This window comes from Phoca vitulina, unplaced genomic scaffold (assembly GCF_004348235.1).
Source record: "Phoca vitulina isolate PV1807 unplaced genomic scaffold, GSC_HSeal_1.0 scaffold20, whole genome shotgun sequence".
In the NCBI taxonomy this organism is placed as follows: Eukaryota; Metazoa; Chordata; class Mammalia; order Carnivora; family Phocidae; genus Phoca; species Phoca vitulina.
The window spans coordinates 11,917,018-11,941,554 of NW_022589723.1; the positions used below are offsets into that span (position 1 = coordinate 11,917,018).

Sequence of the window (24,537 nt, forward strand, 5' to 3'; positions counted from 1 at the left end):
GCGGGCCCAGCCCCAGCCCCAGCCCCCGGTCCAGGACCCCTCCCAGCCCGGCTCGCCCCGGCGCCCGCCGCCTCGGCCCCGCCCTGCTCTCCGGCCACTCGGCGGTTACCAGCTGGTCCCGCCCGCCCGACGCAGGCGCCTCGCAGCCAATCGGCGGCTGCCACACTGCGGCCCGAGCCGGGCTGGGGGGTGGGGACCTCCGGCTGCAGGTCCGCCTGGGCCAGACGCGCGAGCGCAGGCACAGGGTGGGTGGTTGTGGCCGGCCTCCGCATCCCCGCCGAGCCCCCGACCCTCCCGGCCGCCCCTAACCTCGCCTCGTAGCCATGCGCCCCCGCTGCCGAGCGCTGTTCCCCGGCGTGGCGCTGCTTTTCGCCGCGGCCGGTCTCGCCTCTGCCTCCGACGTGCTGGAACTCACTGACGACAACTTCGAGAGTCGCATCTCCGATACAGGCTCTGCGGGCCTCATGCTCGTCGAGTTCTTCGCCCCTTGGTGAGGCCATTAAGCCGGGGCGCGGGAGGGAGGGGGGGAGGGACGGCTGGGCCGGGGGCGAAGGCGCGGGAACGGTTGGGCCTACGCAGCGCTGGCGCCCTCCACCATATCAGCAGGCCCGGCTGCAGCCGGCCAGTTTCCCACCCCCGGTGAGCCGAGCTGCCTCGGCAAGAGCGGAGAAGTCGGTGCTGATTGCCTGGGAGCGAGACCCGGGAAGAAAACCCGCAGGCCCCGCTCACGTAGGGGCACATCCTTACCTCGTTGCTCTTGCGGCACTTCCTATTTGCAGAGGGTTTAACCACCCCCTACCCCGCTTAGATTGGTATCTTTACTGGCTGAGTCAGTGTTAATGCTCTCCATCCGACAAACGGCATCTTTACAGTTTCTGGCTGAGTCAATGTTAATGCTGTCCATCCTACAAACGAGGCATCCCAAGGCCTTATATTGGAAGCGAACGTTTCACCAAGTGCAGAGAGGAGAGGCCCTGGGCCTCCAGAGTACTTCCTTTCTTCTTGCCCCACGCTCCGCAGCCATTGGTTTCTAGCCAAGGTCACTCAGTGGCTGCAGAATGGTCATAAATGCTTTCTTGAGGCCGGCAATTATTTTATTCCATCGCATGGTGCACACTTTCTCCATTAAGCTGATCCCATTTCAGCACCGGCAGAATCCCGTCAAAAAGAGCAGGTGAAAAGAGAAATGCCGTCAGAAATCTGTCTAAGGTGTCGGTTTTAATTAGGAAGAATGCCCAAAAAGACGCCAGTGAAAAAGTAATCAGTGTGGGGAGAAATAGTCCACTTCGGGGTGATACAACTGAACAAGGGTGTGAATTCCTTAGGATACAACTAACTCAAAAAGTTGGGGTATGGGGGAGAGAGCAAATAGGATTTCTGACTGAGTAGACCTGAATGGTTTTTTTGTCTGTTTTTTTTTTTTTTTAAACTCCCAGATCCTTACCGCAGAGAGCCATGATTATTTTCAGGCTTGGGATGGTTCAATATATTCATGCTGATTACAGTACTTAATTTTTTTCCTCCTGCCACAATACCTTTAATTAAAAATGATTTGTATTCAAAAGTATCAGTAAAACAAAGTTGGTGTATAACTTTTACTTGCTTCTAACTCTGGTCTTTACTCAGCAAGGGTTCAGCCACCGTGCTGGGGGTAATACTAGAAGAAGTCTGGTAATGAAGACCACCTGAACCAGAAAGATGTGTTAGAGGCAACAAATTTTGTTTTCATCTTGTGACAGATTTTATGTGCAGGCATTCCTGTGGCCAACTGGTAGTACTGATTACACATCACAGGTGGTCTTTCGTTATACATCTGCAGGAGTCACATTCCATCTTAGAAACTACTCTTCCCAATCATATAACCTTGCTGTTAACTTTGAAGGGGTGTAACTGTATTTAGAGTGGCTGGATGGGGTTGTATCAAAACTGGGTGGTGCTTCTGTGACTACAGGGGTCTACTTTAAATTGTTGCATGTGCTTCCCTAAAAACTGCATATCCCGTCATGCACTAAACTATCCCCAAAATTGGGTGGATCCCTGTTGTGGTGTCTGCTTTTAATTGGTCTAGAAGGTAAGGTAATCCTCCACAATGCCGGCAAGCAGGATCAGTTTTCTGAGTGACTAATTTGGAATCAAGGAAGTCTCCTGTTGATAATGTCCTTATTTCTTCACATTCAACTATTTTTATTTATTAATACTTCAGCTAGAAATGTTTTCTGACTGCTGTAATCCTTTGTACAGATCAGAACTGGCTCACAAGTTAGATAGGAACAGTTAATCCAATTGAAAGTAAATTGACCTATTTTGAGCAAGTTCTTCATCTCATTTGTTTTTGGGTATTTTTTGCACTTTCGTTTTATAGTGAAAGTGAAAAATTTCTTTGCATTTGACTTTGTAGACTCATATTTCCATTATGAAGTTTTATCTGTAATTTGTAAGAATGGGAGTGTATGAATTTCTCTGGGGAAATAAATAACACTGTTTAAATGTGATAGTATCTGAAAATTTATTGATCAACGTTAAGTAAGTTTTAAATCCTCAACATCTACTTATGTTGTAGATTTGTGCTCTACCCTCTAGGACAGTAGTATTAAATGATTCTTGATATACAGTGTTTCTGGAGTACATATAGAAAAAAAATGTGTGGGGGCGCCTGGGTGGCTCAGTCGTTAGGCGTCTGCCTTCGGCTGGGGTCACGATCCCAGGGTCCTGGGATTGAGCCCCACATCGGGCTCCCTGCTCCGCGGGAAGCCTGCTTCTCCCTCTCCCACTTCCCCTGCTTGTGTTCCCTCTCTCGCTGTGTCTCTGTCTGTCGAATAAATAAATAAAATCTTAAAAAAAAAAAGAAAGAAAATATGTGGATAGTGTAAAATGAAATATTTCTTTTTATACGTGCTAATTCCTTTACTTGGAATTTCTGATGTATCCTCCCACCCCAAATTGATCTTTTCAACAAGATTTCGCTCCTTGGACAACTAACTGGTTGCTCCCGCCTCTCAGTTGGGACCTAATATTGTCTGTCACCCCTGCCAGACTGGTGTTCCTATAGGGAAAGGACTACATCAGTTTTTCTGTTTTCGTCACAAAGTAATGATTGTTGATTGAATGTATGTTGGGATTCATTATTACTGCTAGGTGCCATCCCTGAAAGTGATGGAATTGTTCTTTTAATACTATCTAGGACTGGGTGAAAGAAGTAGTGGTTAATCTTGATGTTCCTCTTCAAATTCCACCCAAGTTCCATTCCTGGTGAATCTGAAGAAGGCAGTCTCTTCTAGTCTCTCTGGAACTCGTTGAACAGGTCCTTCCTTTGGGCATTTGATGACCTTATGGATGCAGCAAATGGTTAAGGCAGTGGTTTTCAGGGGCACCTGGGTGGCTCAGTCGTTGAGCATCTGCCTTCAGCTCAGGTCATGATCCCAGGGTCCTGGGATCAGGCCCCACATTGGGCTCCCTGCTCTGTGGGAAGCCTGCTTCTCCCTCTCCCACTCCCCCTGCTTGTGTTCCCTCTCTCCCTGTGTCTCTCTCTGTCAAATAAATAAATCTTTAAAAAAAAAAAAGGCAGTGGTTTTCAGTCCCAGCCTTGATAGTTATACACATATCTCCCTTACACCCTTGGTTCCCTCCATGGGTATTTTTTATATGCATCTGGGTTGACACCGACTGGTCTGGTCTAATTATTTTATACTATTTTTTTCACTTCAGATATTTTGAGATGGTTGAGGTGAAACTTCTTAAGTCTGTTGCCTCAGCCTTCTTGATAATTAGGTATTCAACAGAAATCTGTCTTCTTTTTTATTCTCAATGCTGTCACTCTCGTCCAAGCTTTTGTTATCTGCCATGTGAAATACATTATCTTCTAGGTGGCTTCTATTTTTATCTCTCCTTTCCCCCTTCCTGTTATATATATTGCTGACCGGTGTAGTCTCATTACACATAAAATGTTTATTATCTCTTAATAACAATAAACAAAGCCCTCCACAGTTCTCCGAATGTATCATTTTCACTAGTAATTTTACCTTTGCTCTACTATTCCCCTTATCTAAAATACCCCAGGACAGGTCCTGGCTGAAGCCTTAAATTCTTAAAGGCCCAGATCCAATTCTTACTCCCTTTAACTTTTTTTTTTTAATCTTTGAGCCCTTATGTTCCCCAAAGCCTGAATTTCTCAGATAAATTGGTTATCTTATTAAATCAGTTAGGATTTGTGTGTTTTTGTTGCAACCCAAGTACACGAGTTTTTAATTTATTTTGCAATCTAAGAGGAATACAGAGGATGTAATGAATAATACCATATTCCATATACATGTAAGATGCCGCGGATTGGGAGGGGAATCCTTATTTTATGTCTCACAAAGAAGGAAATCCTACCGTTGAAACTATGACATGATTGCAGGGCACATGCCAATTTCAGATATGGTAAAATGTGCATCCATGAAATACAGTATAGGGAATACCATTTATTCACCACCTGGTCTAAAAATTAAAGCCAGTACAGTTGAAGCCTATACATCCCTTCCCCGTCTTATGTACACCCCCATCCTGAATTTGGTGTTTATCATTTGATCCTTTTATACTTTTAGTAAATATGTATGTGACACTAACTAACATCTAATATTACAGTCTTTTTTATATCACCATTCCTTCATTTAAGCTTTCTAATGATTATTTTTGAATAGAACTCCTAAAGACCTTAAAGAATATAAGCTCTTGTAGTCCTTTGTTTTAAACATGTTTTAGGGGCAAAATGTTTCCAAGTTATTTGTCCATCACTTAATAAAATAAATTTTGAGACTATTGGCTATGAAATATATAAGGTTAAGTTTCTTCCATGTTTCTTCCTGTTTTCTAATTCTATTTTTGCTATCTGTGGGGAGGTTACAGGACTACTTTACCTTCTCCAAGTGGTCCCTCTGCAACCCATTGGGTTTTGAAGAGATGACGTATAGCTGGTGCTAGCTATATATACATGGATAAGGAGGAGTATCTTCCCTCTCCCCGCATCGCATATACAGTGTGCCTGTGGGACTCTCAGGACTTCCCAGGCTAGGAGCAGGTGTTTCTGATGGCCCTCTCAGAAAATACTCTGACAATGTTTTATCCTCATCAGTTCTTATAGCCAGATGAACTGTGTAGCTGTAAAAATAGGGCTTGCTGTCTTAAATATGTCATTCTAATGCTGTGTTGAAACTCAGCTGAGAAGAAAAAAAGGTTCTAACAGCTGCTAAAGTATCTAGCAAATGAGTGCCTTTTGGGCCTCGTTCTGCTACCCCCTCAAACTGGGTTTTTGGACAAAGAGATTCCTATTGAAGGAATGGAGAAAAAGTTCTTGGTGATTTTTATTTTTTTTAAATTTTTATTTATTCATGAGAGACAGAGAGAGGCAGAGGGAGAAGCAGGTTCCCAAGGAGCAGGGAGCCCGATGCAGGACTCGATCCCAGGACCCTGGGATCATGACCTGAGCCAAAGGCAGACGCTTAACCATCTGAGCCACCCAGGTGCCCTTGGTGATTTTTAAAGATTTAATGTCATACTTGGAACCTTAGAAGGTTTCAATCACTGTATTTTTAAGAATCACAGTGTGGTTTCTTAAAAATGTGCCTTTTGGGAAGTGCTACCAGAAATGGGATTGCTGCTATCTTGCTCTTCATTTTGTCCTCATTAATTAGTCTGAAGGCTTGAGCCCTTTCCCTCTTTAATGTGGGGTATAATTCTGACTATAGTTTTCAAGGCTCAGTTATACTTTTAACTGAGAAAATGGTGGCTCCTCTGAACTATGCTAGTCCTAGCATCAGCCTCAGGTTAGGGATAATACCTTTGCCCTTGAGAGCTCTGGTTACTTTATCAGTAATGGATGTTGTTCAGGTGATGTTTTTGCTTTTGGAAGCAGCTACTAGTTCAAAAGTTGTATTACAGTTTGAGGTTCGTCCTAGAGAAACATGGTTAACAATCTTGAAGGATTAAACTGAGAATTTGGCTTTTTTTTTTAATGTATTTATATAGGTGTGGACACTGCAAGAGGCTTGCCCCTGAGTATGAAGCCGCAGCAACCAGATTAAAAGGAATAGTCCCATTAGCAAAGGTGAGTCTAGGCAGATTCTTCATTAAAGAAAATGGGGTATTTTCCATATGATCTCACTGATGAACACATGCCAAGGGGGAAGCGAAAAAAAGGAGAGAGGGAAACAAGCCCTAAGTGACTCTTAAGGGTAGAGAACAAACTGAAGGTTGATGGAGGGAGGTGGGTGGGGGGTGGCCCAGATGGGTGATGGGCATTAAGGAGGGCACTTGTGAGGAGCACTGGGTGTTGTACGTAAGTGACAAATCATTGACTTCTCCAGAAACCAATTTTTTTTAAAGATTTGTTCAGAGAGTGCGTGCATGAGTGGGGGGAGGGGCAGAGGGAGAAGGAGAGAATCTCAAGCTGACTCGGCTAAGCCCAGACCCTGACGAGGAGCCTGACACCAGGCTGGATCTCCCAACCCTGAGATCATGACCTGAGCAGAAAGCAGGAGTTGGACCCCTCAACTGAGCCACCCAGGCACCCCTCCAGTAACCAATATTGCACTGTATGTTAACTAACTAAAATTTAAATTTAAAAAAAGGAAAGAAAATAGGGTATTTTAAATAGTAGTTTGTAAAATTAACATTCATTTTCTCTACTCTTACGGTACTAAGAAGAGAACGCTAGTTTCTGGGCAAATACACAACTGACTATTGTATTAATTATGGTTTCTAAAGATTAAAAGTAGTAAAACTAAGGGAATTACTGGAATAAGAAAGAGATAAAATATATGGTAAATAAGAATTAAGGGGCAAATATGGAAAGTAAAAATATAGTAGTCAAGGTCAGAGGAAAATTATTGAATAAATGAGTTCCCTAAACTTCCTTATGATATTCATAGTGATGGGAATAGGAAAATGACAGGATGTTGTAAGTATGTAGCTAGCTGGTCAACTATAAACTTAGTATTTGCTCTTACAATCATAGTAATGCTTCTATGGCATGCCTGGGTGGCTCAGTCGGTTAAGCGTCTGCCTTTGGCTCTGGTCATGATCCCAGGGTCCTGGGATCAAGTCCCACGTAGTTGGGCTTCCTGCTCAGCGGGGAGCCTGCTTCTCTCTCTCCCTCTACCTCTGTGTGTGCTCTCTCTAGCTCTCACTCTCTCTCAAATAAATAAAATCTTTAAAAAAAAAAAAAAATCAATAATGCTTCTAGAATTTTGCCATTATTCTATAGTAAACCCATAGTTGCTGCAGTATAAAAGCTCACATCTTTGGGCACCTGGGTGGCTCAGTTGGTTAGGCGTCCGACTTGATTTCGGCTCAGGGTCATGAGATTGAGCCCCACTTTGGGCTCCGTGCTGAGTGTGGAGCCTGCTTAAGATTCTCACCCTCTCCTCTGCCCTTCCCCTCACCCACGTGCTCACGCGCTTGCTCTCTCTCTCTCAAATAAATAAATCTTTAAAAAAAATAAAAGGACACATCTTGGTCAGCCTCAAATAAATAGTTCGTACATATATAGGACTGTTTTTGGAAACCGCTTTTAATCCTGATGTTTCTCTGGCTGTTTGCCTTAGGGGAAGAAGAAAGTTCAGTCATGATTTAATTCCTGCCTTGTGTAGCTATAGCCTGTGCTTCTATGGACACATTACTTTTCTACACCTCAGTTTATGTTAAAGCACTGGGACCATACCTCAGAATCTTGTGAAGAGTAAATGAAATAACATATGCAAAGTGCCTATAGCATTGCTGACTTTAGAGTAAGTGGCTAGATAGGAATTGATTTCCTTCTTCCTGATAGCAAGTCTCTCTAGAACTACCTTGTTATAGTTTAGTTCATATTCAAATTATCTCGGGGAGCATATTCAAGTATTGGTACTTTGCTAATAACTCTAGATGATTTGCCAAATCAAATTATACTCCACCCCACCTAAAGGATATGTACCTCCATCCATCCATCCCCTTTATAATAATCATTATCAAAGTAAGAAAGATACTGTTAGTAATTTAAGTGATTTATCCCTCACATATATATATATTTTTTTAAGATTTTATTTATTTATTGGACAGAGAGAGACACAGAGAGGGAACACAAGCAGGGGGAGTGGGAGAAGCAGGCTTCCTGAGGAGCAGGGAGCCCGATGCGGGGCTCAATCCCAGGACCCTGCGATCGTGACCTGAGCTGAAGGCAGACGCTTAACGACTGAGCCACCCAGGTGCACCCCCACTTTTTTTTTAAGATTTTATTTATTTGAGAGAGAGAGAGCACAAGCAGGGGGAGTGGCAGGCAGAGGGAGAGAGAGATCAGCAGGCTCCCCACAGTAGGGAGCCCAATGTGGGACTCAATCCCCAGACCCTGGGATCATGACCTGAGCCAAAGGCAGACGCTTAACCGCCTGAGCCACCCAGGCGTCCCCCTCACATATTCTAAGGCAGAAAGAAGGTGGAGACCACTGCTTTAAATAATAGAGACTTTGAGGGAAGAATTTAAATAGTCATTTGTGCATTTTGTAGGAGGTCCAGCAATCTAAATTTTAACCAGTTCTTTAGGTGATTGTATGTAACTAGCCCAGCACCAGTCTGCCTTTAAAATATATGTTCTGTGGCATGTGTGCAAAGAATTGCTTGATCCTCTTATGATTTGAGTAGTCTTTAATATTTTGGGAATATAGGAGGAGCCTGCAACAAACATCTGGATAATAGATGGTTCGTGTATTTTAATCTTTAGGTTGATTGTACTGCCAACACAAACACCTGTAATAAGTATGGAGTCAGTGGATATCCAACCCTGAAAATATTTAGAGATGGTGAAGAAGCTGGTGCTTACGATGGGCCTAGGACTGCCGGTAAGGATCCTGGATTACATTTTGGAAACAATTTGTTAAGTACCCTGTTTTTGTAGTGGGAACATGACATTTTTCTAAACAACATACTTGTAATCTTAAAAATTCGTCATCTAAGGGGCGCCTGGGTGGCTCAGTCCATTGGGCGTCTGCCTTTGGCTCAGGTCATGATTCCAGGGTCCTGGGATCAAGCCCTGCATCAGGCTCTCTGCTCAGCGGAGAGTCTGCTTCTCCCTCTCACTCTGCCTGCTGCTCCCCCTGCTTGTGCTCTCTTCATCTCTCTCTGTCAAATAAATAAACAAAATCTTAAGAAAAAAATTCCTCATCTAAGAAGTCTATTTAGTATCTAACAAAAGACTTCTCTAAATAAACAGATTATGTAAGTAATGTAGAAAATACATGAACTTGAGTTGTAAGGTCTACTAGGCATTTTTTTCAATTGACATATTTATTGAGTACTTAGACTCTGTGCCAGATATTTTAGATATACTAGGTGCTCTGTATTTATTGATAAAACAGACAAGTTTCCTACTCTTATGTGCTTACATTCTGGGAGATGAAGAGAAGAAGACAACAACCAAGTTTAAAAGTATATATAGATAGCTACTTTACATCCCAAAACAACACACACAACAGAAAATAACAAGGGTCGACAAGGATGCAGAAAAATTGGAACCATTTTGCACTGGTGGTGTAAATGTAAAATGGTATATAGCTGCTATGGAAAACGGTATGGAAGTTCCTGAAAATTAAAAAAAAATAGAATTACCGAACGATCTAGCAATTCTCCTTCTGGACATATACCCCAAAGAATTAAGAGCAGGGTCTTGAAGATACATTTGTATGTAGTTTCCTAGTGTAGTAAAATTCATAGAGACAGAAAGTACAATGGTGATTCCTAGGGACTACAGGGTGGAGAAAATGGGGAGTTTTTTTAATGTGTAGAGTTTCAGTTTTGCAAGATGAAAACAGTCCTGGGGAGTGGCTGTGCAATAGTGTGAATGTACTTAATGCCACAGAACTGTATGCTTAAAAATAGTTATAATAAATTTTATGTATATCTTATCACAGTTAAAATTATTTAATTTCATATATAAGATAAATTCAGTTAGTGGTAAGAGCATTAAAGGAGAAAAATAAAACCATTTATGTGCTAGTGACTGGGTTTGAGAGTACCACATCATCGGAGTTAGCAGGGCTGTAACCTTTGAGCTGAGACGTGAATGATAGGCATGAGCTAGCCTTGAGAAGATCTGGGCCAGAGCCTTCCAAGCAGAGGGGAAAGACTCTGAGGTATACAAAGAGGCCTTAAGGTATAACTGAGCTTGATGAGTTCAAGGGATAGAAAGACCATGTGGCTGGAGTATAATTAGCATGGATGGTAGATGAAGCTTTTTTTTTTTTTTTTAAAGATTTTATTTATTTATTTATTTGACAGAGACACAGCGAGAGAGGGAACACAAGCAGGGGGAGCGGGAGAGGGAGAAGCAGGCTCCCCATTGAGCAGGGAGCCCAACGTGGGGCTCGATCCCAGGACCCTGGGATCATGGCCTGAGCTGAAGGCAGACGCTCCACCTACTGAGCCACCCAGGCCCGCCCCGACAGATGAAGTTTGAGAGGCAAATGGGGACTGGATCCTCTAGGGCCTATAATTGATGAGAAAAAATATTTTGGACAGTTTTGCCCTGAGTCTTTCAAGTAGTGACACACATTTTATTTACCTTTTCATGATGGAAAGCTAAGAGAAAAGGGGTTCAGTTAGGTATTTTAGAGAGGTGGAATTTTTTCAGTCTGCATGATTGTTACTCATATACGAAGCTCTGCATAACATGGCCACTACCTAACTCTTGTATCATCTTAAGATTGTTTCACCTTAGGACCTTTGCCCTGGTTATATTCCCAGCCCAAAATGATCTTCCCCTATGTTTGCATGGCTTGCTCCTTTTTGTCATTCAGATCATGGCTTAAATTTTACCTCCCAGAGGCTTACCCAGGCCACCAGACTAAAGTAGCCACCCAGTCATTTTCTTAACCACCTCATCCTCTTAATTCTCTACATAGTTTTGGTTATTATATCATTTTGTAATTGTTTATTTGGAGATTTTGTTTATTATTTGGAGATTTGCTTAAACTGTAAGCTCTTAGAAAGCAGAGACCTTGTTTACTTTATTTACTACTCTGTCTCCAGCACCTAGACTCTTCACATGCAGTACATACTCACTAACTCTTTGTTGAATGCATGAAAAAATACTTTGACTCCACTGAGGTCATTTAGCCAACACTTAAAATTTGATATGTCTAAGCACAGAAGGAAAAAAAAAATGTCATGAGCTTAAAAGTATTAATGAAGAACCCCATGTTACCATTCAGATTTTATTTGTTCAATTTAGGATGAAATTAGCATTTCGAATTATTGAAATGTTTTTCTGAACTTGAGCATGCCTTAACTAAATTGTAGGTGAACCCAATTACACTGCTACTGGTCAGATACTGTCACTTGGGCTGTAACAATAGATTTCTTAAATTTAAGAATTTCTTAGTATCTGACTAGGAGGTCAGATGTTTGGCTACTTAGAATGTATTATTTCGTTCATGTACTTCTGTGCAAACTATGCTCTTTGCCCTCCTGCTTAAATTGGTTGCTCTGCACTCCCTTTATACCTTCCACAGAATTTCAAATATTTACGGAGAAAAGTAACACTTCTCATCATAGCCACAGGTTAAAGTTCTTTATAATTTATATCATGATATAGTAATAATAATTCCCTTAGAGACTAAACAAATCATATTCAATTTCAATTAATCTGTTGATGCAACCCCTCCTATGTGAGGAATTGAGGAAAATATTTAAAAGGAAAAAATGTCCATGACGGGAGAGAGAAGGAAGAAACATTAGAAAAAATGCAGAATAGACTCAATCATGTTGAAAGAGTTAAATAATACTCTTGTCTTGGCCAGTTAACAAATCAGTAGAGTACTTAGAAGAGAAAGGGGGTGCAAGAGATAGAATACTATGGAGGGGGAGCATTGCCTTTGTCTGACCTGTGGGCATTTTGAGCCTGTGAATGGTTTTAGTGGACCCCAGAAGTTTAAGGGATAAGGTGATTTTTTGTGTTTCTAAATTGTTCTACTTATCTAGCCCATTTCACCTCAGTAGGAAAGTGTGATGTAGGTGGATCCTGTACATGGCATAAGTTGACCTATATATAGTTAAAACCTTATACTAGCTATCCAAGTTCATGCATTTTCTGCCTTTAAAATGTAAGGCTACAAGTGACTCTTTGTGCTCCTTGAGAATACGGGATTTGCTTACTTAATTTATTTGTAAAATGGATGTTTCTCAAACTTACTTGCTAATAAGTATTATTCTAGAGCTAGATATATATCACTGAGCAAAACAGACAAAAATCCTTATGCATTTGGAATTTACTTTGTCATGGGAAGAGATAGATGAAAATAATAAGGATAGAGTATTAATTAGGTGGGTGAAAAGTGCTATAGAGAAAGATAAAGCTGGGGAAGGGAATTCAGGAGCGTTGGAGGTGAATAGGTTTTAGTTTACAATGGGATGGTCAGGGAGAGCTTCTTTGAGAAGGTGACATTTGAGTAAAGACCTAAAGGAGTTAAGGAAGGGAGCCAGGAGGATATCTGGGGAGAGTGTTCTAGGCAGAGAGAATAACTTGAACAAAGGCATTATTAATTTGTACTGTTATAAACACTTTAATAAATCCCTGGTAGGGTTATGAATAAGTACAGTCTCTTTGGGGAGGTAGTTTGACAATTATAAATACATGTATTCTTTGACCCAGTGAATCCACTTCTAGGAATTTACCCTACAGATCTACTCAATCATGTGCAAAATGACATTAGTACAAGGTTGTTTATTGCAGAATTATTTATAACAGCAAGAAATTGTTAAGAAATGTCTGTCATATGTATCTGGTTGAATAAGTTATGGTACATTCATACAGTGAAACACTATGCAGGTATAAAAAAGACTGAGGTAGCTCTTTATGTACATTGGCGAAAATTCTCTCTAAACTGTATTAAATGACAAAAACAAAATACAGAATAGCATAGTTGTATGCTGCCATTTGGGAAGAAAAGAAAGAAAAGAATAAATACGGAATTGCTTGTTTATGCATAATATGTCTGTTTTAAGGGTTATATTTTTAAATAATCTCCACACCCAACATGGGGCTCCAACTTATAACCCTGAGATTGAAGAGGGACATGCTCCGCTGACTGAGCCAGCCAAATGCCTCCCTTTTGAACCTTTTGAATTTTGAATTATGTGAATGATTGCCTTCTCAAAAATTAGAAATTTGTGTTGCTATAATCTTTCATTTTATCTTTTAAGATGGAATTGTCAGCCACCTGAAGAAGCAGGCAGGACCAGCTTCAGTTCCTCTCAAGACTGAGGAAGAATTTGAGAAGTTCATTAGTGATAAAGATGCTTCTGTGGTGGGTAAGTAGCAAATATTTGATATACAACAAAATCATCAGTTTGGTTTCAAAAACCCTCTGTATCTGAGTAAACAAGAAAGTTAAACCAGTTTAGGAAGCCTTGGGGACAGTTGAAAAGACAACTCCTAGATTTAGGTCAGCATTACTATAATGTGGAAAAAACTGGTTTTATTGGAATGGCTTTGTGTTCTTACAAATAAAGATGAAATTTCAGTTAAAGACCCAAAATAGAAATATCTTCAGCTTTTTCTATTGCATCTCAAACTCAGAGATTTAACTCAATAGGGTAGTTAAGACTGAAAATAAGGTTTTAAGGTAGGAGGATACTAGTAAATAATAAACCTCTGTGTCTGCTGTTTTCACAGTAGTAGCGGATTTAGTTCTTGAGATCAAATTACTAGGATTTGTGTACTTTGCTTTCTCGGGTGTTACAGTATTTCATTTTATCCTTAAAATAACTTGCAGTTAAATACATTCTACATCTTAAGTGTTCTTTATTTTGTTTTAAATGTAATGTATAAGGTAGTTGACTTAAAAAATAAATTTAAACATATAATCTGTGTTTGTGCTTCTCTTAATCTCATAATATAATAAAACTGACTTTCTGACAGTAGAAGATGGTTTGTAATTTAAATTTGACTAAAAGCCACTTCTTATTGTCTGGATTTTACCGATTCTGTATATTTTCAAGGAGTTAACTATAAACAGACATTTAATAAACACTTAGGTTTCAGTCACTTTTCTAGACTTGAAGTTCTGACAAGTCAAAAAATACAGTGAAGTAATTGATGGTTTATTTTGGCAAACTGTCTTATTTGATCCTTCTGACACCTAAAATAGTCCCCTGAAATTCTAAGAAGTTAAGCAGTTTGCCCAAATCTAATTGTGAAAAACTAGAAAAGGCTTAAACTCTGACAAATCCTCTCCCTTGGCTCCCTGGGACAAATTTTTTTTTTTTAAGGGTCGAGGGAAAATTCTCCTCCTAAGTATTTTGTCAAATATCCTAGGTAGTCATGGTAAAGCAGACCCAGTCCTGTTACCTGTCTCACTTTGCTTGCCTGTGAATAGAATGAAGGCTTTGAAAATAGAAGAATTTTATGGGACGCCTGGGTGGCTCAGTTGGTTAAATGTCTGCCTTTGGCTCAGGTCATGATCCCAGGATCCTGGGATCAAGTCCCGTATCCAGCTCCTTGCTTGGTGGGGAGCCTGTTTCTCCCTCTGCCCTGCTGCTCCCCCTGCTTATGTTCTCTCTCTGACAAATAAATTTTAAAAAATCTTTTAAAAAAATGAAAATAGAAGAATTTGAAAGTTTAGTTATGTTTCAGCACTTACTGTTTCTTCCTTGTGTTTGACATTTTTTGTATAGGTTTTTTCAAAGATTTATTTAGTGAAGCTCACTCTGAGTTTCTAAAAGCAGCCAGCAACTTGAGGGATAACTACCGATTTGCACACACCAATGTGGAGTCTCTGGTGAACAAATATGATGATGATGGAGAGTAAGTGACTGAATTGAATACCCTTGTAAATTTCTGGACCAAGTACTAATTGTATGAACTGGTGATTTTTATGCCTAGTTCTTCCGAAAGATTTATTAAGCTAAGTGCTAGGAACTGTTGCTACCTTTGGGGTGCCTCTAGTAGGGGGAGACAGTGAATATATTTAAAAATATAAGTGTTAAGTGAGCATTATAGGTGTTACAATAGAAATGTATGCAGGGTGTGCCAGAAGAACAGGGAGTGATTTTTTTCCTTTGGGGTCAGGAGTAGTATCAGAAGAAACTTCATAGAGGACGTGATTCTTGAGGTGTGTCTTGAAAGATAAATTTTTCCAGGCAGGTTATTTCAGTTGGGATAAAAATTATTCCAGATAGGGGCGCCTGGGTGGCTCAGGAGCCATAAGCATCTGGCTCTTGATCTCAGGTCAGGTCTTGATATCAGGGTCATTAGTTCAGTCCTCATGTGGGGCTTCATGCTGGGCTGGAGCCTACTTTAAAAAAAAACATTATTGGGCGCCTGGGTGGCTCAGTTGGTTAGGCGTCTGCCTTCAGCTTGGGTCGTGATCCCAGGGTCCTGGGATCGAGCCCCGAGTCAGGCTCCCTGCTCGGCCAGGGACCTGCTTCTCCCACTCCCTCTGCCACTCCCCCTGCTTGTGCCCTCCTGCTCTCTCTCTATCAAATGAATAAATAAAATCTTTAAAAAAAAATAAAAATAAAAAAAACTTTATTCCTGGGATGCCTTGGTGGCTCAGTTGGTTACACGTCTGCCTTGGGCTCAGGTCATGATCCCGGGGTCCTGGGATCAAGTCCCGCATTGGGCTCCTTGCTCAGCAGGAGCCTGTTTCCCTCCCTCTGCCTGCCGCTCCCCCTGCTTGTGCGCTCTCTCTCTGATAAGTAAATAAATAAAAATCTTGAAAGAGAGAAAGAAAGGGAGGAAGGGAGGGAGGGAGGGAAGGAACAAGGGAACATTATTCCAGATAGAGCAGCGGAAGTGAAGGCCCCAAGATGTGAAACAACTTTCAGGAATGTTGAGACCTGTAGTACTACTGGAGTAGTGTTTATAAATGAGGTGATAGGGAAAGGTAAGCAGAGACCAAATTATAGAAGATTTTAAGTGCATACAAAAGAATTTTGATTTTCTCTTTTACACACGTGAGAGTCATTGAAAGACTTTGAGCGGGAGAGTAATGTGATTTTTGTGTTTCAGAAGAAAAGTTGCTGGTACCCATGTGGTGATGGTTTGAAAGGGGAGGAATGGCAAGGCAGTAAGAGTCCAAACTAAGGGTGACCACTGAGAGACTAAATTAAGGCAGCATTTAGGGGCATGGAAAAGGAGAGAGTATACAAAAATGTAAACAATAGGATTTGGTCCCTAGTCATGTGTGAAAAGAGGAAGATCTAGAATGAATATAGGTTTCTATAACTTGGATGACTGGGCCACCAACAATCATCATCAAGCTGGGAAAAAGATGAAGAGAAACAAATTTGAAGGGATTGATAATGAGTTCATTTTGGCCTAGTGAGTGTAAAGTTTGTGAGATGTCCCGGTGAAGACCCAATAGACAACTGGATAAATGAGGTTAGAATTCGGGGAAAGTTCTAAACTAGAGAGAAACCTTTATAGGTCAAGCACCTGTAAATAATTATTGAAACCATGAGACTGGATGAGATCACTCAGGGGGAGCATGTAAAGAAGAAGAGTGTGCCGAGGGCTAGTGTTATTGATTTATATTTAACAAAATATGTACTGTTTACTATGTGCCATTTACTATTGACTTATTTAATCCTCTTAACAACTGGTGAGACAGATCTGTTATTTCATAGAGGAGAAAGCACTCAAGAGAGGTTAAGTAATTTGCCTAGCTTCACAGCCGGTTAAGTGGCAGAACTAGGATGTGAAACTAGAAAGTCCAGATGCAAAGTTGTAGGTTTGACTGCCTTTTACATTAAGACACACCAGGTCTGTGAACCGTTGTGGAGCCCCCTCTGGCTCATTAAGCACATCACAGATCAGTCTGTTAACCTTAGATGTGTTCATTGTGGCTACCTTTAAAGTGGCCTATCAGCTTCTGATTAGAAGTCTTATTGAGAAGACCTTACGTGAAGGGTGTCTTAAAGTCCTGTGTACACCAAGGCCGCAACATCATTAAAGATTATATTTGAAACTGCTGGATTTGTATCTTTTTGAGAATAACTGCTCTGAATTGGTAACTATGCTAAAAAACCCCCCCGTAATATTAGCCCTGTTCACATTTTTGCTTGCCCAGCATGTTTGTATTAAGTTCCCTTTTGCTATGTAGTTTCCCTGTGTTCTATAAAATGCCTGTGTTTTTTGTTTTTTTTAGAGGGGGTGAGGGGAAGAGCAGAGGGAGAGGGAGAAAGAATTCTCAGCAGACTCCCCGCTGAGGCGGAGCCGGATGCAGGGCTCAATCTCACGACCCTGAGATCATGACCTGAGCCGAAATCAAGAGTCGGATGCGTAACTGACTGAGCCCCCCAGATGCCCCTAAAATGCCTGTGTTTTAATTGACATGAAGTCAGTGGTTAATACTGAAAGAGTGAGAGAGGGATGTGAGGACTAAAAGGGCTGAAGCCTAGACAAAAACAAGTGATAAAATTATATGTAGGTGGGGGCACCTGGGTGGCTCAGTTGGTTTAGCGTCTGACTCTTGATTTCAGCTCAGGTCATGATCTCAGGGTCATGAGATCAAGCCCCATATCATGCTCCACGCTGGGCATGGAGCCTGCTTAAGATTCTCTCTCTCCCTCTGCCCCTCCTGCTTGTGCTGTCTCTCTCTCTAAAAAAAATTGTATGTGGGTGTGTGTGCAGTATGGGGAGGAGGAATGAATGAAGGAGAACTTAGAGGTGAGAGATTAGTAGTTAGAACAGTGGTATTTTCTGAGAAAGCTGGCACTTGATATAAACCCGTGACTCGGAACCAAATTGGGGCTCAGTTTTAGCTGAACAAGGCTAAAAATTAAAGAAGGAATTTGCGGGGCACCTGGGTGGCTCAGTCAGTTAAGCGTCTGCCTTCGGCTCAGGTCATGATCTCAGGGTCCTGGGATCAAGCCCCGCATCAGGCTCCCTGCTCAGCAGGGAGCCTGCTTCTCCCTCTCCCTCTGCCTACTTGTGATTCCACTCTCTCTGTCTGTGTCAAATAAATAAATAAAATCTTTAAAAAAAAAAGAATAAAGAAGGAATTTGCTTCAAGTGTTCAATGGAGTGAGGAGAGCCTGGCTTAGATAGAGGGGCAAAATAGTACCAGCAAGAGAAAAATTGGTAAACTCCGTTTGTTGGGATAAGAGAAATATAGAACAAAGGAATTTCTAATAAACTCAAACTAAACATTATCTATAATTTATACCTACCTATAGAATTTTATAGCTGGAAGAAATCTTAAAGATATTTTCTCTACTGAAGTAATTCTCTTACTATGTGGGAGAGTTGAATTTTCAAGGGGAGAGCCAGGCAAGGACATTGCAATAAGAGTAAGCTCTACTTTATTGTACATCCTGGGATTTGGGGGTAAGTCGGGTTCTGTTACTGTTTTTAAAGGTTTGGAAATTAATCCTCTAACCCCCTTAAATCCCCTTTTGTACTGCAGAAAAAGCTGAAGCCCAAGAGGATCCAGTTGATACCTAGCACAAGGTCTATAAAATTAATGGGGGTTACAGTTAGAACCAAAGTCTCCTAACTTTCCAGTGCAGGGTTTATTAAACCTTCATACCCCATTATTGCACCTGAGATTAAGGTGGTTAGCACCTTAGCTTTGATGAGGTCATGTTGCCAAGCCTTCGGTCCCAGGAAAGAGTCCTTATGTGGTTAAATGGTGACAGTAAAAATGACAGCAAGTCATCTGAGCTTTAAATAAAAGATGGAAGATCATTCTGCTGCTGCCTACCTACTAATAGTTTTTTTTTTTTTTTTGAAGGGGTATCACCTTGTTTCGTCCTTCACATTTAATGAACAAGTTTGAGGACAAGACTGTGGCATATATAGAACAGAAAATGACTAGTGGCAAGATTAAAAAATTTATCCAAGAAAACATGTGAGTACCTTTTTATATCTTGTTTGGGATTTCTTGGCTTCATTGTAGTTTCCTTACCTCAGTTATTAAGCAGATCCATGTTTTGGATTAAATAGCCTTATTCAAGGGATTGAACGGTAATAGTGAAGTTTTATATTAAAACAGTAATGTGTGGACCCTAGGACTCCTTAGAAGGTATATTGCTCAGTACTTACTCTTCACATTGAAAGTTTCTTTCCTTTATATGTGCTATCAGTTACTTTGTGATAGTTCCATAACATAGCTAAACCTGACAGTTTGATAATGGATTATTTATTTCAGTTTTGGGATCTGCCCTCACATGACAGAAGACAATAAAGATTTGATACAGGGCAAGGACTTACTTGTGGCTTACTATGATGTGGACTATGAAAAGAATGCTAAAGGTTCCAACTATTGGAGAAACAGGTAATAAGGATCATTTTTCCCCTTAGTAAATAAGTTTACCCAGTGTGTAAACAGTTTCTTCTAATTATCCTGTTACAGTGTATGATGTGAGAGCCAATAAGAATGGGAACAGTTGACTCCCCAAAACCATTTGAAGTAATTTAATTACTATTAATAGTAATTTAACTTAATTTTTAGAAGTGCTTTACCACTATGGTGTAAATCTTGGCATAAATATTTTGTTTCTCACAGAGTGATGATGGTAGCAAAGAAATTCCTAGATGCTGGAAACAAACTCAGCTTTGCTGTAGCTAGCCGCAAAACCTTTAGCCACGAACTTTCTGATTTTGGCTTGGAAAGCACCGCTGGAGAGGTTCCTGTTGTTGCTATCAGAACTGCAAAAGGAGAGAAGTTTGTCATGCAAGAGGAGTTCTCGTGAGTTACAAGTTAACGGGGGTTTGGGATTTGATTCTGCAAAGAAACTTAAAACCTTTTACACTACGAAGGATTTATAAAGAACATTAGAATGTGAAGATAGGTCTTCTAGCTAAGACCTATGATTGTCATTTTTCTCAATTAATTTAACTATAGGTATTTAAGGATAACAATCCTTAATAAATTCTGAAAACTAACAAAAGGATAGCGGTTTGGAATACTTACATGATTGTTTCCACCCTGCCATTAGAAATAGTAGATAGAGAACATTGGACAGTCTCTTTGAGATTGATGTAATTTCAGACCAGTGCAACCCCCTCCCATCCCTGTAGAATGTCTTTTCTTCTTGGAATACTACCCTGACCGAAGGTAAACTCAGGGAATGGAAAGGTCTTAAAACCCTGGAAGAGTATATGACTTTTCACCTTCTGAGATGTTGGGAGACCAAAACCAGAGAAAATCTTCATTGTGAGCAAATCAGGAAAACAAGATACCATAAATAGGCGGTATTCTCCAGAGCAATGAAGACCTGGTTCTTTTGCAGAAGTGAATTTCCAGAAGACCAATGTTTTCTTCCTTCTCTGATCTATCTAATCCACAAAGAACACACTAGAAATATAAGGAGGTGGTTTTTGTTCAGTCAGTAGATCTGCATATTGAGAGAGAAGCTTCTCCTGTTTTTAGCTTCCAATTTCTAACCTTGAAATTGAAGCTAGAATATGTAGAAACTATTCTAAGAAATGACTTTTAATCCTCTCAGTGGAAGATTAACAAGCCTGATCCTTGTCTTTCTAATTGCAGACGTGATGGCAAGGCTCTTGAAAGATTCCTGCAAGATTACTTTGATGGCAACCTGAAGAGGTATCTGAAGTCTGAGCCCATCCCGGAGAGCAATGATGGGCCGGTAAAGGTGAGGAGTTCACAGCCTCATCAGGGTTCTAAGCAGCTGCCTGTCCTTGTCTCCCCCTGCTCTCTCCCTGTGCTCTTAGTTTTATTGAGATATAATTGACTCTCCTCATTTCTTTATTCCAAAAAATGCTGGGTCTAAGTGAGACCTTGTTGGCTATCATGTTTTTGTTTTTGTTTGTCCTCACCTCCCTGTGTCATAAAATAAGCATTGGCAGAGCTTATAATGCTCAGTATAAAATCTTAGAATTTTGGATGGTATTTATATTAGAACTAAGTTACTCTTCGGGATAGAGCAAGCTAACCTCTAAGAATAGTTTCAGAATTGTCGCTTTGAGATAGGGAAGGGTTGGGTAGTACTTACTTCCTATGGCTTCCTGAACAAAGTTTGACAGGTGACAGACATGGGAATGAGTTGGTTTCCGGAAAATGACCAGAACATCTTTAATACAATCTGTAAATGTGATTTGGGTTTCAATGATGTATTTTCAGTGACAATACATCAAATTTGAGACGGTTTGGGTCCAGAAACAAATACAGCATGTGAATTTTATTCTTCACCTTGCCTTACCAACTAGAGGATCTTTGGTGTATTCCAGGTAGTGGTAGCAGAGAATTTTGATGAAATAGTGAATGATGAAAATAAAGATGTACTGATTGAATTTTATGCTCCTTGGTGTGGTCACTGTAAGAATCTGGAGCCTAAGTATAAAGAACTGGGAGAGAAGGTAAGTCTGAACTATATTCTGAAGATAAAATTTGAGTTGGGAAGTTGACACACATACTCAGCATTGGCTAAATTAGTTATCCTAATTAATTCAGTACCTAATACTGGTAGATTTCTTTTCAGCTGTTTACTTTCTCCTGACTGCCCCCCTAGTGTCTCTAGCTGTGCAGTGCCTCAGACACCTGTTCTGACTTTCCACTCCAAAGACTCAAATCTAGATTGTAGTTAAGGTATCCAGGCTTCTGAATTTTGGTAATGCCTTATATGAATCCATTATGTTTCTCTTGACTTAGCCCTTGTACTGTCTTATTTAGGCCAGGTAATTTTGAAGGTGGCTGTAAATAGAGTCTTACTATGGAGAAACCAAGAGAGAAAAGAAATACTGTACAAAGAAAGCTAGGTATAATGTACAAGTCTCACTATTCTTCCTATCTGAGCAGAATTATTCAGGTGTTTAAAAATGAGGTTATTTTAAGTGCTGATTTGACTAAGTGTCCCTCTCTCACCAAAAAATGAAAGTTTAAAGATCTAACCTTTTGATTAACAGCTCAGAAAAGACCCAAATATTATCATAGCCAAGATGGATGCCACAGCCAATGATGTGCCTTCTCCATATGAAGTCAGAGGGTAAGTAGATTAAAAGCTAATAAAAGTGTCTAGGTAATTGATAGGGAAAAAAATAAGCTTATAAACCATTTATTGGGCATGGTTTAGGGAGTGGATCCCTCATTGCAGTTGAGCACAGAACTTACTGATGCCTTCTGGCTTGGAGTTCTGCTGCATGGGCCCACATGACTGCCACAGATTTTGTGAGCTCTCATATTACCGAGTTTTGATAGGATGTAACCTAGCCACTGATAGAGAATAGTATCTGGTCAGAAATAGAAATTGGGGTGCCTGGGTGGCTCAGTCGGTTGAGCATCCAACTCTTGATTTCAGCTCAGGTCATGATCTCAGGGTTGTGAGATTGAGCCCTGCATAGGGCTCCACGCTGCTTGAGATTCTTTCCCTCTGCTCCTCTGTGCCCCCCCGCCCCCTTGTCATGCTCTCTCTCTCTCTCTCTCTCAAATAAATTTTTAAAAAGGAGAGAGAGATCACGAGGGGCACCTGGGTGCCTCAGTTGCTTAAGCGTCCAATTTTTTTTTTCTTTTACTCTATTTTCTTTTTTTTTTTTAATTTTATTTTATTATGTTAATCACCATACATTACATCATTAGTTTTTGATGTAGTGTTCCATGATTCATTGTTTGCGTATAACACCCAGTGAGCATCCAACTCTTGATTTCGGTTCAGGTCTTGATCTCAGGGTCGTGAGATTAAGCCCCAGGTCAGCTCTGCACTGGGCATGGAACCTGCTTAAGATTCTTTCTCTCCTTCTCCCTCTGCCCCTCCACCCCTGCTTGCATGCATACACGCATGCTCATCTCCCTCGGGTGCCTGGGTGGCTCAGTTGGTTAAGCATCTGCCTTCAGCTCAGGTCATGATCCCAGGGTTCAGGGATCGAGCCCTACATCGGGCTCCTTGCTCAGCGGGGAGCCTGCTTCTCCCTCTACCTGCTGTTCCCCATGCTTGTGTTCTCTCTCCCTCTGTCAAATAAATAAATAAAATCTTTCAAAAAAAAGGAAAGAATAGAAATAGAAATCATGAGAAGTTATTCCCAGAAACAGTTTTTGGGGAAGAGTATGTTGGAGTTATTCCGGCACCTGGAATGAGTTAACGTTTTTTGTTTTTTTGTTTTTTTTAACCCAGTTTTCCTACCATCTACTTCTCTCCAGCCAACAAGAAGCTAAATCCAAAGAAATATGAAGTAAGTGCGTTGTCTCATCTCCCCACAAATACACACATACACACACATATCCAGTTCTTTGGGTTTTATTTAACTGGAAACTCAATTTCATGGTCAATATATGTTGTTGTTAATGTGCTTTTACAAACTCAAAAGTCTTCCTATTGGGGAAAAAAAATCCATGGTTCTTTAAAAGGTTAAATTTTCAGAGTGATCTTTCTGTTTTCAGGGTGGCCGTGAATTAAGTGATTTTATTAGCTATCTACAACGAGAGGCAACAAATCCCCCTATAATTCAAGAAGAAAAAACCAAGAGGAAGAAGAAGGCACAGGAGGATCTCTAGGGCAGCAGCGAGAAATGCCACTTTGTGAAAGGACTCGTCCACCAGAGATGGGAAGACCATTGGGGAGGACTGGGACCCGTATGGGATTATTACTCTCAGGGCAGAGAGGACAGAATGGATATAATCTGAATCCCGTTAAATTTTCTCTAAACTGTTTCTTAGCTGCACTGTTTATGGAAATACCAGGACCAGTTGATGTTTGTGGTTTTGGGACAAACTATTTGTGTTGGGGGGAATGTTGTGGGGGTGGGGGGATTGAATCGGGGGGTTATTTTCTAATTTTTTTTGTACATTTGGAACAGTGACAATAAATGAGCCCCCTTTAAACCATCTTTTTTCCAAGAGATGGGGAACCAAGGTTTTCTAGATCAGCACTGTCCAATAGAACTTTCTGCCATGTTGGGAAAATTCTATAACCTTCATTGTCTAATACATGTAGCTACTGAGCATTTAAAATATGGCTAAGAACTACATTTTACATGATTTAAATAGTCACACATAGAGCTAGTGGCTACCATATTGGTCAGTGCTGCTGTAGACCAACTAACTGGATCCATAGTTATTACCTGTAAATCCTTTCCAAATTTCATCACTTTTCTATCCTTACATGTTAGGGCTCAGGCCCCTAGCCTGATGATTAGAGCAGGTGAGGGACCTTTCTTTTTGGGCTCCGTTTCTGGCCCTGCCCATACCCTAGGGATGGGTTACTGTTTACCCTTGCCATGCAGCTGAGCATGTTTATACTTCCCAAAGGCTAGTCTCTGCCCAAAAATGCCCTGGATGGGTGTGGCATCAGGTTGGGGTTCCATCCAAGTTGTTTCAGGAATTGCTGACACTGCTGGGTGCAGTTCTCTCCCCCCAAAGCCCAGGGTGTGGCCCATTAATTTCCCTCTCCAGTGGAACTGGGAAAGACAGTATCATTCCTGGTTGTGAATGAAGCATCCACTTTTCTTCTGCAACAATGAGGAACAAAAAGGATAGGATTAATGTGATCTTTTGTTCAAATGAATTTCCCTCTTTTTGTGGGTAAATCCAAATCCTATCTGCAGTTAAAAGTTTTCAGTACTGGATAATTCCA

At 40.9% G+C, this 24,537-nt stretch overlaps 1 protein-coding gene across 1 annotated transcript; it reads left to right on the forward strand.

Moving 5' to 3' along the window:
- The first annotated feature begins 170 nt into the window (after nucleotides 1-170).
- Nucleotides 171-23,859, forward strand: PDIA3 (protein disulfide isomerase family A member 3). The gene is made up of 13 exons (XM_032417079.1): nucleotides 171-490; nucleotides 6,004-6,082; nucleotides 8,732-8,849; nucleotides 13,207-13,314; nucleotides 14,680-14,809; nucleotides 18,741-18,857; nucleotides 19,158-19,283; nucleotides 19,515-19,697; nucleotides 20,499-20,607; nucleotides 21,203-21,331; nucleotides 21,878-21,957; nucleotides 23,080-23,137; nucleotides 23,346-23,859. Exons 1-13 carry the CDS (start codon nucleotides 324-326, stop codon nucleotides 23,457-23,459), a joined length of 1,518 nt encoding a protein of 505 aa, XP_032272970.1. The 5' UTR covers nucleotides 171-323; the 3' UTR covers nucleotides 23,460-23,859.
- Nucleotides 23,860-24,537: the final 678 nt, after the last annotated feature.